This window comes from Apis dorsata, unplaced genomic scaffold, assembly GCF_000469605.1.
Source record: "Apis dorsata unplaced genomic scaffold, Apis dorsata 1.3 scaffold_199, whole genome shotgun sequence".
Lineage (NCBI taxonomy): Eukaryota > Metazoa > Arthropoda > Insecta > Hymenoptera > Apidae > Apis > Apis dorsata.
In genome coordinates this window covers 449,126-466,935 of record NW_006263483.1, presented here as the reverse complement: position 1 = coordinate 466,935, position 17,810 = coordinate 449,126, and the positions used below count along the sequence as shown (strand labels likewise).

Below are 17,810 nucleotides of genomic sequence, written 5' to 3'. Positions count from 1 at the left end.
TATTAGTTATTATTATTATTATTTATCATCATTATTATTAATATTAATCATTATCATCATCAATTATTATTATTATTCATTAATTTTTATTATTATTATTATTATTATTATTATTATTATTATTTATTGCTATTATTTTTATTTGCAACTAGTTTTGTAAATAAAATTTTCGTTTAATTATGCATTATTGTATATTTATACGGAATGATACTCTGTCACATTCATATGTTTCCACTTAAATATTTAATGAAGTTAAATAATATTAAAAAATATTTGTTCTTAATATTAATTTTTTAATATAATTATTATGTTACATTATTATAATTATTTGATATAATACTAATTATTATTGTATTTTATATTATAAAATTTAAGAAGCTAATATATAAATTTAATATTTTAATTTCAATTTTATAGGAACAATGAAATTTTATAATCTTATATTCAATAATTTTATTTTTATTATAGTTGACGATATTTAATTGTTATATTTATAGTATTAATAAAGAAGCGAACATTTTTAAGTAGGAGAAAAAATATACAATGAAGTAGAGAATGTCACGTGGTTATTTAATAACAGTAATATCATGGCGGCCAGTTTAGGCTAGTCAATAATGATCAGTATTGGTCAGAAAATTTATTGTTTGTGTTGTTTTAAGGTAATTTAGTGAAATAAATTTTCTTTTTGCTTAAATACGATTCCGATTTGGTGTTTCAGTGCAATTGTAGAATAAACAAACTTGAACTTAAATGGAATTCTTAAAAAATGAATTCGTATAATGTAAATTCAATGGAAAATGAAATAATATGAAATCGTTTTAATCTATGACGATATTTCATATATTTATTAATAAAGAGTATGGAATAAATAAAAATGTTTGTAAAAGACCCTTGTGGGATCGTGTGTATCATAATTACATACGTTGCTGTCTTTTATGCAGATTACGTCGTCGTACGTTGGGTTATCCTGCATAGTTTACAAGACAGGTGCATTTGATAATTTTCTGTGTTTGTAATTCTATTTATTCATAGTTTTATATTTGTTTGTATTAAATTGATTTTATATAAATTTTTTATTAATATAAATATATGTATTTTAATTTTTTAATTTAATCTTTTAACATTTTTAATTTAACTTAATAAAATATTGTTAATATTTTTTTTTTCATTTTGTTACACATTATTATATTTTTATTGCAATTAGAAATGCAACTTCAGGAAATGCACTTGTAATAACTATTTTCTGATTTATATTATTAATCTCTTTTTATTATGTATAGTCTATGGGGTCCTTTTCATGTTGTGGCTTTCAACACCATTGTATTATTATTGATAACATCACATTTGAAGGCAGTCTGCAGTGATCCTGGTGTTGTGCCACTACTTCAAAGTCGTATGGACTTTTCTGACATTCATACAGATAATCCAGAAACAAAAATTGAATGTGATGAAAGAGACAGTTGGACTGTTTGTACTAGATGTGAAACATACAGACCACCTAAAGCATGTCACTGTAGAATTTGTAAACGATGTGTTAGGAGAATGGATCATCATTGCCCATGGTATGCTATAATTTTATAGGTATATAAAAATTGTTTACAATTTCAAAAGATATGAAGTTTATAATATATATTGACAGCTTATTTTTTTTTTTTATTTATTTTTAATAGAGGTAATATTTCAACTTGCAAGAAAGAGTTTTATGGTATTTTTTAATGTAATAAAATACATATAAATAAATTATATTAAATAATTTATTAATTTTTATTTTGTATTGAAGTTTTTTTATTGCATTTATAAAATATTTATTATTGTATTATATTATATTTATTATTGTATTAAAAATAATAATATAACAATAATAAATTTATAATTTATATATTTTAATAGTAGTTTTTTTAATGTAATATTTTTTTATTATAAATTAATTTACAATGTTGCTCAAAGGATAAACAACTGTGTTGGAGAACGAAATCAAAAGTACTTTATTCAATTTCTGATCTATGTTGGAATATTGGCCCTCTATGCTCTAGGCTTGGTGATAACCTCATGGATTTTAGAATGTTCTCGATGCAGTAATGATATAGCTGTCAAACAGAGTCGCATGTATGTGTATTTTAAATATAACTATATGCAATTATTGTTTGAGAAAACAATTCAAACATCTCTATTAAAAAAAAATTAAATAAATTAAAATTTTATTGAGAGAAAAAACATTATAGAATGTAGAGAGAAAATTATTAAATCTAATAATATTAATATCTTTTAGAAACTTAAATTTAAGTTTAAAAATTATTTAATATAAACATTAATATAAAAATTGAGTAATATAACAGAAATATATTGTTAAAAAAAAATGAAATAATCAAAAAGTTTTTTCTACAGCTTACACTGTGTTATATTGGTATTGGAATCAGCACTGTTTGGTATGTTTGTCATCGCAATGCTTGTAGACCAATTTCAAGGTATTCTGGGAGAAGAAAATATAATGGAACATATGCAGAATAGTCATCATTATAAAAGAAACAGTTCACGTACTTTGATTTTACTTTCCGAGGTTTGTGGTAAAAGCCATCCAATTTTATGGATGTTTCCTTGCCAAAACCCACCACGTTATACCTTCCGAAAAGATGCGTACCTGATAGATCATGAAGTTTAGATAAATGTTTGATTGCACATTATGAAGTAAAAGCTTTTGTTATGGCTTTGTTTGCCATAAGTACTTTTTTATATTATAGAAGTTTCTATTATTTAAGTACAATTAATGAATTAAAACATCATACATCATGATATATGAAAAATAATATTTGAAAAACAAAGATTTACATAATTACAATTGTTTATATAAACAATCTAAATTATTTAAATATTATATTTAAATATTATTGAAAATATTTTATTATCTAAAACTAGAAAGTTTATAGTATTTTAATTTTTTAAAATAAACTTACATTAAGTTATAGAAATAAAAAAAATAAATATAGGAGAAAACGTATTTTAATATTTAAATTTATATTTTTATTTTATTGTTGTTGAATTTATTATTTAATTTTTTATCAGAGTAGTTCAAAATAAATTATTAAATTTTTAGTATTTATTCATGAGGCATTCCATATAATTAAATAAATTTAAATATACTTGCAAATTTAATATTCATGTGATTGAAACATTAGTAATCATATTGGATGTAATATTAGTCATTGAATATATTCAACAAAATCTTAGTAAAACTTGTAGAATATATAATTAAATTTTTTAATATATCTTTTAAAAATTTCTTGAAATGTCATTTTTTTAAATGTTTTATTTTAAAATATTTCAATTGTACTAGTCTTCAATTTTTTAAGAATATTAATATAATTCGGTTGTATTTAAATAATGTGAAAAATGTATATTTTTTTTATGATATTTATATATGTTATAAAATTATTATACATAAAAAAGTATTATATTATAAGAAAAGATAGATTAAAAGAAAAACAAGAAATTTTGTTTAAAAAAATTTAAGATATAAATTTCATAGACAAGCAGCCATTAAACCAGCAACATTTTCAAAATCTATTTTTTCTGTAATATTTTTTGTCTTGATATTTTCATCTTGATTGGCGATAAAAATAATAGATTTGCTTTCTTCTTTCCATCCATATTTTTTTACCCAATGTTTTAATGTAGGATCTAAAATAATTATTTTATTATTAAATTTATATATATATTTTTATTATATATAAATATATATATATTTTAGAATAGTTTAACATTTTATAAATTAAATTAAAAAGATTTTTATAAATATTGAATAACTTTAAAATATATGAACAATATTAATTAAGTAGATTTATATTAAACTTATGGTTATTTTGTTTAATTATATATAAATATATATAAATATTATAAATATTATGTAACAAAATATTCTATTCTGTGAATATTTTTATAATTCTTCTTATAGTTCTTAAAAAAAGATTATATACCATCAACACCTCCAAGAAGTTGTGCTAGAAGACTTTTATCTATTGTTTGGAATGTGATTCCTACTACATGGCAAACAAATTTTCTTATAGAATCTTGAAATCCTACAATTCTATCACAAAGATCAGACATAGAAAGGACTCTATCCCAAAAATGTTGAAAGTCACATTGTTCTAAAATGTCTCCCAAATACATAATTTGATTAATAGGGCTTTCTTGCATCTGTAAAATAATTTTTATTTAATTAGTTTTTAAATTAATAATAAGGAATTAATTTTTCTAATAATGATTAGAAAAATATCAAAAAATTAAAAATAAAACGTGTAAATGTATTTCATTATTATATATATACTTATATTTTTTATTTACTTATATTTAATATATTTACATACTTTTTTCTTTTATTTTTTACTTTTTTCTAATCAAAATTATATTTGATCTATATTTATATTATAAATAAAAATATTTATTAATGAAAATATTATTAAACTTATAATAAAATGAAAAACTTACAATTCGTTCACTGAGAAGACATTTACAAAGGACAAAATCAGTATGAGGAAGATTTGTTAAAGCTTTTAACAATATTTGACATGTAATATCCATGTTAAATCTGTGTGGATTTAATTGATATAGTTTCAAAACTGCTAAATTAGCTTCCAAATCGTATGCATTTTCTCTTGATTGTATTTCAACATATTTTTCTAGAGTTGCTAAATGATCTGGATTATATCTGGAATTTATTTTATTTAAAATAAAATAGATATTTATGTTTGTAATATTTAACATGCATGTTTAATATTAACAATTGTATAAAATATATTGTATAGTATATTATTTATAGTAATATTTATAATTACTATATAAGATAAAAGTATAATCAATATTTAAAAAAAAATGTAAAATAAATTAATAATTAAATTTTGAAGAAATAAATTTAATTTTCAAATATTTTTCTTATTATTAAGATAAATTATAAAGAATGAAATGAATTTGATTAAATATTTAAATAATAAATGTATACCTTTCAATGCCTTTTAACATTCCAGCTACGGTTTGACGCATTGCTTCTGCCATTATAATAATAAAAAAAATTTTTTATTTGTTTATAATAAACTAATTTTTTTATTTGAAAAAGAAATATTGTATTTAGAATATTGTAAAATATTGTAGGTTAGAAAACTTAATTCCTATTCTCACAATGATAGAATACAGCAAGATTGCCAAATTTAGCAACATAAATTGATACCAACCTTTAATTTTTTAAGAAATAAAATTTAAATATTTATTTAATTTTATACAATTTTAAACATGAAAAAAATTTTTTGATATATGATAAAAAATATGTTTGTGCTTATTAAAAACAAAAGTAATAATTATTAAGTTATTAATCATTTATATAAAACGTTTAATTTTATTAATTTATAATGTTTAAAAAAGAACTTAAGAATTATTTTTATAATTATCATATAAATATTTTATAAAACACGAATTTAATATTTGTGTGATATAATTTAATTTTAAATAATGTAATTTATTTTTATATTTTGTATTATTTTTCATATTTTTCATCTGTTATTCATTTTTTATTTTTTTAAAGAATTTATATTTTATTTTTGTTTGTTAATATTAAAAATTATTTACTGATATTAAAAATTTTAATATCAATAATTTTTTAGTTCGTAAAAAGATTTGATTCGTAAAAAAATGTGACCTGTAAAGTAATTCTTAATATGGTTCCCGCGGCACTTCCCGCACATCCTCTAGTCATTGGGGATGCTCCCCTCTGCCGTGTTGACCGTTAACGAGCAATCAAAACGTATATATGTGCGCGCATACAGTATAAAAATTAGTTATGTTAAAAGTTTTGTGCTTTCTGAAAAAATTATAAAGATTCGATCATTATATATTTAATCCGGTTATTATAATAAAGGATTATTTTTTCAATTTATATTTAGAGAAATTTCTATGGATATTAATTTCTTTCTACTAGAACAAAAATCAATTACAAATATTTATAAGAAAGTTCTTTCATTCTCTTAAATTATTGTTCAATTTTTTAGATTGAAGAGTGTTCTTTATCTATAGTAGATGCTTTGAAATTTGTGTGAGTTAATGTCGATCATCCTGATGATCTATATTACGGAGTATACCCAGAACGGATGTAGCGATAGATCGGTGTCACGTGAACCCTCCGGATATACTAGCTTCCTAGTCTTGCTCACCTACTTTATCGCACTCTTTCATTTTATCAGAAAGTACAGAAACTTGCTTATTTGATATATGATTTCAATAATAAAGATATTAATTCAGAAAATATTGTATTATTAATTATTCAAATATACATAAAAATATTTGAAATTTTATTTCTATGGATCAAATAAATAAGTTCTACTTTATATTTGGAGGAAATTTTTACAATAAGCTCTAAATTAAAACTTTAAAAACATACAATAGAATATAAATTCACATTAACTATATATACAAGAATGAATAGTTTTTTATAACCAAATTCATATAATGAAAATCTATTTAATTTCCCTCACCAGTTATGATTTTTCATTCAATTAAGAATTCATGTTTATATAAGAGGATGTTATTTTAAAATGCACAATAATATATTATGTACATATTATATTATATATAATGCAAATATAATAATTGTTTATGAATTAATTTTTTACTTATTTTGGATTAAAAATATAATTTATATTCGATTATATTTCGATATTATATTATAAAAAAATATAAGAGAAATAACAATCAACGATAATTCAGATAATATAAACTTAACTAGAATGTAGATAATTAAGCACTACCAGAATTTCATGTATATAAATGTTGAAATGAAGTTCATATGAATAAAATAATGATTTTTTTTTTTTTTGTTTTAAGATTATCTTCTGATCGATTATAAAATAATTTTCATAATTTATAACAAATGCTTCTATTACATCTTAAGACATTTTTCTTTTTTATTATTTTAAAAATTTCAAATTAATATAATTTAACAATTATAATAAAATTGTAAAGTGTAAAATTATCAAAATAACAGAAAAGTAATAGATATATATATATATATATATCTGAATAATGACAATAAAGAGCAAAATATTGTCGGGATAGCCGTCAACTTGATTATGATATACTGTTGCGACCTCTTTCTCCTTGTTTTCCTCGTCCCCTCTTGCTTTGAGTTCGCGAACAGGCATGAGTGAGCGCGCGCGGAATAAATGTATGACACCGATGTAAACGGCAAGGGTGGACCGGAGGAAAAAAAGGAAAAGGGGGATCCCCCGATTTTGTACCCCCGATATTTCAGCTAGTTCGCTGTCGAAAGTGAACTCTTGATTCCAGTTCTGAGCGGACCGGCTAAGCATTCGCATCGTCCCTCGGATATAAGTCTTTTTTTAAACATTAACAGACAAACGATAAAGAGAAACAAGAAAAAGTAAGGGAGGAAAAAACGAAAGATTGCAAATTCTCGTTCATGTAAATCGTACATAATAATCCATGATCGTAAGATCATTAGAGCCACCAGGATCAAGAGAAGCTCTTGATCGTCGAATACCATTTTGCCGAGGTTCCATCTAATCAAAGTGTTATACTCTTTTGTTTCGAAAACTCGATTGAACTATGAATTGCATCTCGTTTAATCTGATCGAGTTGTTGCGTGAAAAATCAAAAGTGAATGCAGTGTAGTGCATACAATATTCTCGATTCCTGAAATTCTATTCAAATCCGAATTTCCCGCGCAGCTGTTTCTTCAAAGCTTCCGTTTTTTTCACGAAGTGTCCGAAATTTAAAAGAAAGAAGTACAGTGATCACGGAAGCGCAAATTTTAAACGGCTGACACAGTGTCGTGAGATTGATATCACAATTAGGTTTGTATAAAGCTATTTTATTTCGCAAATCACTTTATCGAAAAAAAAAAAAAAAAAGAAAAAAGAAAAAAGAAAAAATAGTATAGAGAAGATGAACCATGTGCGAATAACTTGACGCGTCATTAATCGAGAAACATACATGTAATCAGAATAGAAAGAAGAATTGCAGAAAAAATAATGAATTTAACGAAGAAGCAATTAATAGTAAGCGAAAAATTCAAGATCACAGCAATGTCGATTATGCGGAACAACGCATTCTCGGCTAATTAGAATATAGCTGTTTTTTATGAGCGTGGAAGAGGAAGAGGGATTCAGGCAATAGATCGGCCGCGAAGGGGTCGGGGTGTGATGAGCTTTGGGGGAACGTGCATGGACTCGGATATTCATTACAGAGTTCCCCAGCCGGACATTCGTATTTAACCAGATCGTATCGATATTGCTTTTACGCTTTAATTTTTTCTTATTGATTTTTAAATTAGAAATACTATATTATTCTTTATTTCATTCTTAATTTTGCAATAAAGAGAGGCAGTTTTTAAAAACTATTAAAATATCTATATCTTGTAGTAACTGTAAGATTTATTTACTTTCCATTTTCATTCATTTTAAAATGAATGAAATCAGTGGACATTTAAAATACTTAAATAAAATATAACTTTTAATTTCTTAGGAACATATAGAATACAGATTTCATACAGTCATTGATTTGCCATTTTCCACTCAGCTGGTATTCTTGAATTTCAACGTGTAATAGTCTTCCGTAGATTTTCCACATGACAAAACGCAAATCGCATCCGGTCTCAGAAAAAGAACTCGGTCAAACTCGTTCTCTAAACTACATCCTTTTAACCTTGAAAATCTCTAGAAGAGCTTATAATTCACTCATGTGAATTAAATAAATATTTTATATATAATTAATACATTGAGGGACTAGTTAAAGCAAACGAAGAAATATATATAAAAATATGAAATTGTCGACAGAAACACTGTTATGTCTTCGCGGTAATTCCGCGACCAATACAGGAACACGCGAGAGAAATAATCAAAAGCGGGAAAACTTCTTCACGGTGAGCGAATAAAATCATTTAAAATGACGGAAGCATCGAGAGAACCGGAACTCGCAGATCCTGAAAATCCTGACAAAACTGCATTGAATCTAACATCTGCTTCTAATAAAATGAAACCATTGCCAGAACGTGGTACATGGAGCACCAAGCTAGATTTCATTTTGAGTGTGGTAACTTTAATTTATAATATCTTATTATGATATGTTTTTAATTTTTTAATTTCTTATTTTTTTTTTTATCTTTTGAATATTATTAATTTTACTAATTAAATTCAATCCATAGGTGGGCCTGGCAATTGGTCTTGGAAATGTCTGGCGATTTCCATATCTCTGTTATAAGAATGGTGGTGGTGCATTTCTAATTCCATATTTTTTAACATTAGTTCTTGCTGGAATTCCAATGTTTTTCATGGAATTAGCTCTGGGTCAAATGCTCACCGTTGGTGGTTTAGGTGTTTTCAAAATAGCACCTCTTTTTAAGGGTATCGGATACGCTGCCGCTGTCATGTCCTGTTGGATGAATGTTTATTACATCGTTATCCTCGCCTGGGCTATTTTCTATTTCTTTATGTCCATGCGTAGTGGTTAGTTTAATTACCTATTTTTTTTTTTGTAATTTTTTTGTAAATTTTATGTAAAGTATATAGAATAGAAATAAATTTAACACAGATAAATAATTCAGCAAATGTATTAATTTTTTATATTTAATTAGAATTACCGTGGGGAAGTTGTAACAATTATTGGAACACAAAAAATTGTGTGAATCCCTATGATAGAGATTCATTATCATGTTGGCTTCAAATGACTAAGCATCATAATTTTATTAAAGTATGTTCTGTTAACGATGTTAATATGACTATCACAGAACTTACTGATCCAGTCAAAGAATTTTGGGAGTAAGCTTCATTAAATAGTTAATAATAATATTTTATTATTAATTATTATATTTTATTGATAATAGTTATTAAATATTTAAATCACGAATATTTTTAATTATATGAAATATTATTTTTTAGACGTCGAGCACTTCAAATTAGCGAAGGTGTAGAATATGTGGGGAATATTCGTTGGGAATTAGCCGGTACACTTCTTCTAGTTTGGATTCTTTGCTATTTTTGCATTTGGAAAGGTGTCAAATGGACTGGAAAGGTGGTGTATTTTACTTCCTTATTTCCTTATGTTTTATTAACGATTCTTTTGATTCGTGGAATTACTTTACCTGGAGCTATGGAAGGCATTAGATTTTATATTAGTCCAAATCTTTCTAAATTAAAAGAATCTGAGGTAAATATAATAATATAAAGATATATTATAAGTCATTTTCTTTTTATATTATTGTTTAATTTTAGCAATAATCTATTGTATTTTGCAGGTATGGATAGATGCTGTTACGCAAATTTTCTTTTCATACGGTTTAGGTTTGGGTACATTAGTAGCTCTTGGTAGTTACAACAAATTTACAAATAATGTTTATAAAGACGCTTTAATCGTTTGTTCGGTAAATTCTTCGACGAGTATGTTCGCTGGTTTTGTCATATTTTCCGTAGTAGGCTTTATGGCTCATGAACAACAAAAGCCAGTCGCAGAAGTTGCCGCTTCTGGTCCAGGATTGGCTTTCTTAGCTTATCCATCCGCAGTTCTTCAACTTCCTGGAGCTCCTCTTTGGTCTTGTCTCTTTTTCTTTATGCTCCTTCTTATAGGTTTAGATTCTCAGTTTTGTACCATGGAAGGATTTATTACTGCCATGGTGAGTAATAATCTTTAAATTTCCTTAGTATAATAATAAATAATAATAATAATAATAATAAATAGTATAATAATAAATAAGTTTCATTTTGAATTATTTAATATTCAAGGTGGATGAATGGCCACAATTGCTCCGTCGACGAAAAGAAATCTTTATCGCGATCGTTTGTATTCTTTCTTATATTATTGGATTATCTTGCATTTCACAAGGTGGCATGTATGTCTTTCAAATTCTGGATTCGTATGCAGTATCCGGATTTTGTCTTCTTTTCCTAATTTTTTTTGAATGCATCTCTATAAGCTGGGCTTTTGGTGTTAATCGATTCTATGATGCTATAAGAGACATGATAGGATATTATCCTCTTATGTGGTGGAAACTATGTTGGACTATTACCACTCCTATGATTTGTATTGTAAGTAAATTTTTGTTTACAAATTAAGAATTTTTAATGTTAATGTTAAAGTTTTTAATGATGTTAAAGTTTTTAATGATGCTTTCTAATTTTTTACTGTTCAATTTGAATCTTTAAGAAATTCTTTAAAAATATATGTTATTTTCTAATTTTAATAGGGCGTCTTTATCTTTAATCTCGTACAATGGACACCTGTAAAATATTTAGACTATGAATATCCATGGTGGTCGCATGTACTCGGCTGGATGACAGCTTTATCTTCAATGCTTTGTATACCTGGTTATATGATTTATGCCTGGATGACAACACCAGGAGATAGATCCACGGTAAATATAATATATATTTTGCTTTTTTTTAAAATAAAATTTTATATATTTATTGATTAATAAAATATTTTATTAAATATCATTTTCTTTTAAATCTGTATATTTAGAAATACAAGTTATTAGTACGAATAGAAGATGATGTAACAAATCTACGAATGAAAATGGGTCAGCCATCGGTCGAACTAACGCCACTTTAACTGCCGGAAATTTATTTAAATCCTAAAAAGAATTTATGGTTTTAATTATTACTTTCTAACTATCATTAATTTAACGAATTAATGATTTAATAACATTGTTATTACTTTGGTAATAATTTTATTGTAAAATTACTTTCTTCGTTCATTCGAAAAAACAAAAAACTTTTATTGTGTTCCTGTATATGAAAAAATTTGTATTATTTAAACGAACATTTTAATGATTAAGATAATAATGATTAGATTTCTCTCAAAAAAAGAAATTCTCATTAACTACAAAATAACTAAAGTGTTCAAAAATTATGTTTAGTTTTAAATTAAATAGAATAATTTACCTATTACTACATTAATATACGAAATTTTTTATATACACGAATTGTTCAAGAAAATTGCATTTAGAAAATAATCGATGTTTTATTTTTCAAGATAATTCTAAAATTAAATATTCCAAGTACTTCATAAATATTAAAAGTTTTGAAACTATTCGTGTAAGTCTTGTTAAAAATTTAGCTGCTAACTTATTTTAGCAATATCGGACATGTACCATAAATAAAAAATATTGCACATTTTGAATTTGTTTATAAAGTATATTTATGCTGCCATAATTATTGTATTTTGCTATTCAGTTGATTGTCAAGATGAAATTTTTTCATCATTTAAAAAATATGTCGATTTATGCGTGATTTTGCAGAAAATGTGTGTGCAAATTTTTTCTTAATAAAAATAGTAGATTTGCATAGAAAAATATTATAGATATCTTTATTCTACTGCTAATAGAAAAACAATACTTATTGATGTCATTCAATTAAGTAAAAAATTATTTATAGATTATTTTGATAAAATCTATGATATCTTTAGTTGACATTATTATTATAATTAGTTATTTTAATAGTATTTGTTGTAATTACATTCTTGTTACGCATGTTTTTTTTCTTAAGAAATGCAACATGCAAAGTAAGAATTTCATTTATGTGAAAAAAGAAAAAATAAAGAAAAAAAAAAATGTATGATAAAAATTTTGAAGAAATAAAGTTAACTTTTAAAAAATTGTTTAATTTTTCATAATATACGAATAATGTTAACCACTTACATTAAGTTAAATATAGAAAACCATGAAATATGTAAAATATAGCAAGGATGCAACTTTTAAGTTTTCTCCTTATGTTTCATTTTATTATATATTTTTTTTTCTTTGTTAATCTTGTGATATTTATATTATATAATTATAATTAAATAATTATATAATAATTATAATTTTTAATATTTTATTTTAATTAAAAAATAAAAATTTTTTAAAATATCAAGATGGCAGTGCAGTTGTTAATATAACAGGTGCAAAATGATTAGAAGTTGAATTCTTTATGAGTAGTTTTTAGAAGTGTATTGAAGTAATGTTTTTACATTTGCATTTAAGAAAAAATAATTATTGAATAATATTAATTTTGCGTTTCGTTGCTAATAAAGCTGCGTTGCAAAATTAATTACTTCAATAAATAAAATAAATAAATAACATGATAGAAAAAAATGAAGAAAATACCGACAATGACAGTCATCTTGTCAGAATAAGATTAATAACTGATAAAAGAACTTTTTTAGAAAAACAATTTCTTCAGGTAATTTTTGCGGTATATATTTTGTTTAAGAAGTACTTGTATAATAACTATTTTAAGGTTATAATTTTTAAATTGTCTTTATTCAAATATTATAATTATAATAATTATGATTAAATAATTGATAAAAAAATATTTTATTATAAATATTTTATTTATAATTAAATATGTACATAATTTCATTTTTTTATTTTCAGTTTTATTCTTTTTTATGTACAAATGTTTTATTTTTTTAAAAATAATAATATGATATTTATATAAAATTAATTATTTAATTTTTTAAAATATTTTATATTCTATTAATTAATTGATAATTGTAATATGATAATGAAAATTAATTATTATTAAAGAAATATAATTAATTTTAAGGTTCAAGAAGAAATTAAAATATGTTTTGCTCAGTTAGCACAAACATTATATGCTAGAGAGAAACAACTTTTAAGGCAATCAGAAGCAATTTATAGACAGCAAATATCTTTAGCATTATCCAGCCAGGAAATTCCTCCCTCTATAGCCATATTAAATGAAAGAAATGCTTTGGAAGAACAAATAAAACAATTTGGAAGAATAGAGCTCATAGGATCTAATTCAACAGCAGTCACTGATTTGGAACCATATAAAATTGAAGAATATCAAGACATAAATAAAGATCATGTTTATTTTGATAAATCTATTAAGAATACAGGAATTATTCCTTTTAGTACAAACACTAAATTTTCTTATACGATAAAAGATGAAAAGATAGATGATATTTCTACTGAATTAGAATTGTCTAATACAATAAATTTAATGGAAAATTCCAATCTCATTTCTACATTTCAAAAAAATGATTCTGAAAAAAAAATTGACCTTTCTTCAAAGATGGATACAGAGTTACAAGAAAATAATTATAATCTTCAAATTACCAATGTAAATAAACAAGAAAATGCAAAAAATTATAAAAATTCAAGAAAGAATATCATAGAAGAACAACATACTTCTCATGGACATACAGAACAAGTTCAACAGTGGTTAGATCAAATACTTCTAGAAACAGAAATAGAACCAACTATTCATGAAGTAGAAAAATTACCTGATATATCAGAACATTATGTTTATACTAAATTTCATTTAGAAACATGAAAATTATATTTAATTCCAACTTGCTTAGTCCACCATTTTAACAATATATTTATTTTTAATTTTTCATAAGATAGGAAATTTCAATTTGGGAACAATTTTTGACTATAATTGTATTTAACTTTATTTATTTATACATAATAATAATAATTAGTTACAAAATACATTCTTTTTAATAAATCAATAATAATATCAATAAATAAATTGTATTTTCATTAATATTGAAAAACTATAAATTATAAGTATTTCTTAATTATTAAATTATTAATCATAATTTCATTATCCATAAAACAAAAAAAAATTAATATTATTTTATTTATATAACATGCATAAATACTAAAATAATTTTAAATATATGAGTGTTAATAATATTAATACCATAAAATTATTTATTAATTCATAACCAATATTAATTATAATTTATACATTTTATACTTACCAATAATTAAATACTTTACTATTTTACTATTTTATATTCTTTTTTTTTTTATATAAAAAAATAAGTAAAAGATACAATCATAATATTATTTTAAATTTATAAATAATTCATAAAAATAAAATCAGTTTCTTAATAGATGATAGTTTTATGTATATTCCTTAATTTTTTATCACTTACATAATACATTTTATATTTCATGCAACACATTTTAGATTTATATACATCTAGAAAACATTTATTTAATAATATCATAATATCAATAAATGCAATTTAAATATTAGATATATTCAAAATACCTTGTTAATAAAAAGTAAGCTTGTATGTATGTGATTAAAATTTCATATAATTCTATTTCCGTTTTATTAAAGTTATTTGTACAATAATATGTTTGTATTGCTTTTTTTGAATTTATTTTGTAATGAACCATTGGGTAACTTAATTTAATTATTGATAGTTAGTAGAAAAAATAATTGAGCACCTTTGTATAGTTTATTAATTACTAAACAAACAAATAGATACAGATAACCACCACCTTTTGTATGTACAGACGCCAGCGTAGTAGTGTCAGTTGGGATTTCATGTCCAGCATCGGGATCGTTTTTTTCAGGAACCGATTTGTTAACAAAAGATTTGCGACTAGGGTCAAATGTGGGTCATAAGAGAGAAAATGAATTGTGAATATACCTCCATTGAAATCTCAATGTAATAGATTTAATCCATCATTTTAACGATACTTGATAAAAAACCCAATCTTCGAAGAAAGAAGGTACAAAAGCACTATCTTTGGTAAAAGTTACGGGTACACAAAGCTGTGAAAGAACTTGTTCATACATTTCTAGTGATTGTGGACAAGATGCTCCATTCCCCTGACAAATAAAATAAAATATTTATATATAGATAAAATAAAAAATTATTTTTACAAATTACTCATATTTTTTACTCACATGAGTCATATATTTGCCCGTAGATTTTAAAACTTTCATTGAAGAATTTAAAATTAATCTAATAAAATCCCATGCATCTCCATGTGGAGTTGGGCTAATTGGTATATCTGTAAGGTCACCAAAAACATAATCAAATTGTCTGCCTTCTTCAATCATGTGTGCTAAAGTTTTTGCACAATCTCCAACAATAATCTATAAATTCAAATTTTTCATAAAAAATTTTAATAATTTTATATGAAATTTTGAAAATAAATCTTATATTTATAATAAATTTACCTCATAATTTTCGCCCTTTCTTTTATCCAAACAGTTTCCACATATGCTTCTCATATGTTGACTACAGGCTTTAATTACGACATCGTCAATCTAAAAATGAAAAATTTTTTATTAATTTATTAATAAATATCATAATAATATAATACAATATAATAATTTGTATATAATAATTTGTATATAATAATAATATAACTTGACATACTTCTAGCATAGTTACAAATTTTGGTTTTTCTTTAAGTAATTCCCAAAGTAAACCACCATCTCCTCCTCCTAAAATAACAATTTCTTTTCCTGTATAATTTTCTTTTCCACGTTGCATTAAAGTTTCTGTATATATCAGATCTGCTTCAGATATGTCTAAAAATTTTAAAGTAAACAATTTTTTTATTTTTAGATACAATTTTAAATTATAAAAATATAAGAATTTCTCTTACTTTGTAATTCATCAAGAACCAACAAATTTCCTAATGATTTTGAGTGAACAATTTGCACTTTTTGATAAGGAGAACGTGCTTCGAAAACCAACTTATCAATATCATATTCAAGTAATCTGTCATCTTAAAAAAAAAAAAAAAAATAATTTTAGTATCTATTGAAAGATTATAAAATTTAGAATTGCATGAGAAAGCATTTAATAGATGCATGCGATGCAAAGCATAAATCTGTAAAAAAAAAAGTTTTTACATTAAAAATAAAATTGAGAAGAATGAAAATATTGAAGATTAGGAATTTTATATATGGATTACTAAATCATTATCACTATCACATTATTTATATCTATTAATTTTATGTATTTTTGCATAGCATATAAATTTAAAAAATAAAAAATGTATCATTCATTTAATATATTTATAAAAATAATAAATCCTACAGAATTATAATTCTCATAATTATTTAATATTATAAAATTGATTTAATTTCTTTTGGAATTTGCTGCTTGTTTTAACAACTGATTATACATATAGAGAGAGTGTTTAACTACAATTGTTCAAAAATTTAAGAGGTAATTCTTCAAGCTAAAATAAAATGAAAATAAAAAATTAAGTATTGTGTTTTTTGCATATTAATAATTAAAAATCAATGAAATTATTATCCCAAAAATTAATAAATCCTCCTTCATAAACTAATGCACTTGAAACAATGAGAAGCTAGGATTTCAAATTTAAAGATATAGCTAGTTTATATTATAACTCTTAAAAAATTACAATTTCAAAATTATTGTATTTTTTATTTAAATTGTTCCTCATATTTGTTCATATAAAAAACTTTGCATGCAACTAAAAATATTTTCATTGATTTTAATTTTTTAATCAATAATAAAAAGCAAAATATTTTTTATTATTAATTTTCGATTTATTTTGATTTAAAGAATTACCTTAAACTTTTGGACATCTGTAGCCAAGTACCCTAAAAATATACTAAAAAAAAATTTATCAAGCGAACAAGGTAGTTTAAATGGATTTTCTTAATTAAAATAAAAAATGATCTATATAAAAGTAAAAAAATGTGTTATAAACAAACGAGACGAATTATATACCGTTTTAATTATAAAGTAAATAAGGACATTTCCGCACGATGAATATGAAAAGAAAGTTCAATATAGACTAAGAAATTACACACAATCGAGGAAATGAATCGAAAGCATTTTTCGTTAACGACGCATGATGAAAAAAAATATTTTGCGGATATAATATTCCATTAATACCGTAAACAGAATAATAAATAAAAAACTCACCGGCGGTAGGAAAGTATCTCTCAAAAGGTCCGCCGCGTTTAATCGGTGAAAGCGAGTGCGAACGCGTAGAGGCTACTGCCGCCTGCAAC

General features: G+C 23.6%; 5 protein-coding genes across 11 annotated transcripts in view; 3 read left to right on the top strand and 2 right to left on the bottom strand.

The window, feature by feature from the left end:
• Positions 1-522: 522 nt before the first annotated feature.
• LOC102673061 (palmitoyltransferase ZDHHC7) lies at positions 523-4,339 on the top strand. 5 transcript variants are annotated; one of them, XR_004150365.1, is made up of 6 exons: positions 524-659; positions 719-952; positions 1,281-1,562; positions 1,948-2,106; positions 2,386-2,729; positions 4,322-4,339. XR_004150365.1 is itself a non-coding variant. In XM_006614894.2 (4 exons), exons 1-4 carry the CDS (start codon positions 875-877, stop codon positions 2,657-2,659), a joined length of 828 nt encoding a protein of 275 aa, XP_006614957.1. In that variant the 5' UTR covers positions 537-874; the 3' UTR covers positions 2,660-2,770. The 5 variants fall into 5 exon arrangements, 1 of the variants encoding a protein (XP_006614957.1); XR_004150363.1 differs by having other exon boundaries at positions 525-659; positions 719-987; XR_004150364.1 differs by having other exon boundaries at positions 530-952.
• LOC102673553 (eukaryotic translation initiation factor 3 subunit K) lies at positions 3,517-5,203 on the bottom strand. Its single transcript, XM_006614898.1, has 4 exons — positions 4,994-5,203; positions 4,483-4,702; positions 3,972-4,191; positions 3,517-3,675 (listed from the first exon to the last, which is right to left on the bottom strand). The coding sequence occupies exons 1-4, from the start codon at positions 5,044-5,046 to the stop codon at positions 3,518-3,520; spliced, it is 651 nt and encodes a 216-aa protein (XP_006614961.1). The 5' UTR covers positions 5,047-5,203; the 3' UTR covers position 3,517.
• Positions 5,204-7,247: 2,044 nt separating this feature from the next.
• Positions 7,248-12,171, top strand: LOC102672936 (sodium- and chloride-dependent GABA transporter 1-like). Of its 2 annotated transcripts, none has more exons than XM_031510043.1 (9): positions 7,248-7,853; positions 8,618-9,090; positions 9,203-9,503; positions 9,632-9,815; positions 9,936-10,203; positions 10,292-10,666; positions 10,776-11,078; positions 11,237-11,404; positions 11,512-11,898. In XM_031510043.1, the coding sequence occupies exons 2-9, from the start codon at positions 8,944-8,946 to the stop codon at positions 11,599-11,601; spliced, it is 1,836 nt and encodes a 611-aa protein (XP_031365903.1). In that variant the 5' UTR covers positions 7,248-7,853; positions 8,618-8,943; the 3' UTR covers positions 11,602-11,898. The 2 variants fall into 2 exon arrangements, with proteins under 2 accessions (XP_031365903.1, XP_006614956.1); XM_006614893.2 differs by having other exon boundaries at positions 7,250-7,853; positions 8,835-9,090; positions 11,512-12,171.
• A 734-nt stretch (positions 12,172-12,905) lies between these two features.
• On the top strand, positions 12,906-14,433 carry LOC102672708. Its single transcript, XM_006614892.2, has 2 exons — positions 12,906-13,211; positions 13,578-14,433. Exons 1-2 carry the CDS (start codon positions 13,110-13,112, stop codon positions 14,328-14,330), a joined length of 855 nt encoding a protein of 284 aa, XP_006614955.1. The 5' UTR covers positions 12,906-13,109; the 3' UTR covers positions 14,331-14,433.
• Positions 14,434-15,233: 800 nt separating this feature from the next.
• The window catches only part of LOC102672490 (spermine synthase), a 4,824-nt gene continuing 2,247 nt past the window's right edge, over positions 15,234-17,810 (bottom strand). The window contains exons 5-10 of one of the 2 annotated variants that reach the window (XM_006614890.2): positions 17,722-17,810; positions 16,421-16,543; positions 16,189-16,343; positions 15,987-16,076; positions 15,711-15,902; positions 15,234-15,632 (exon numbers count right to left, since the gene is read on the bottom strand). The exon at positions 17,722-17,810 is cut by the window's right edge and continues 1 nt beyond it. In XM_006614890.2, the coding sequence (XP_006614953.1) occupies positions 15,486-15,632; positions 15,711-15,902; positions 15,987-16,076; positions 16,189-16,343; positions 16,421-16,543; positions 17,722-17,810 (796 nt within the window). In that variant the 3' untranslated portion in view covers positions 15,234-15,485. The remainder of the gene's footprint in view (positions 15,633-15,710; positions 15,903-15,986; positions 16,077-16,188; positions 16,344-16,420; positions 16,544-17,721) is intronic. The other variant, XM_006614891.2, reaches the window with a different exon arrangement.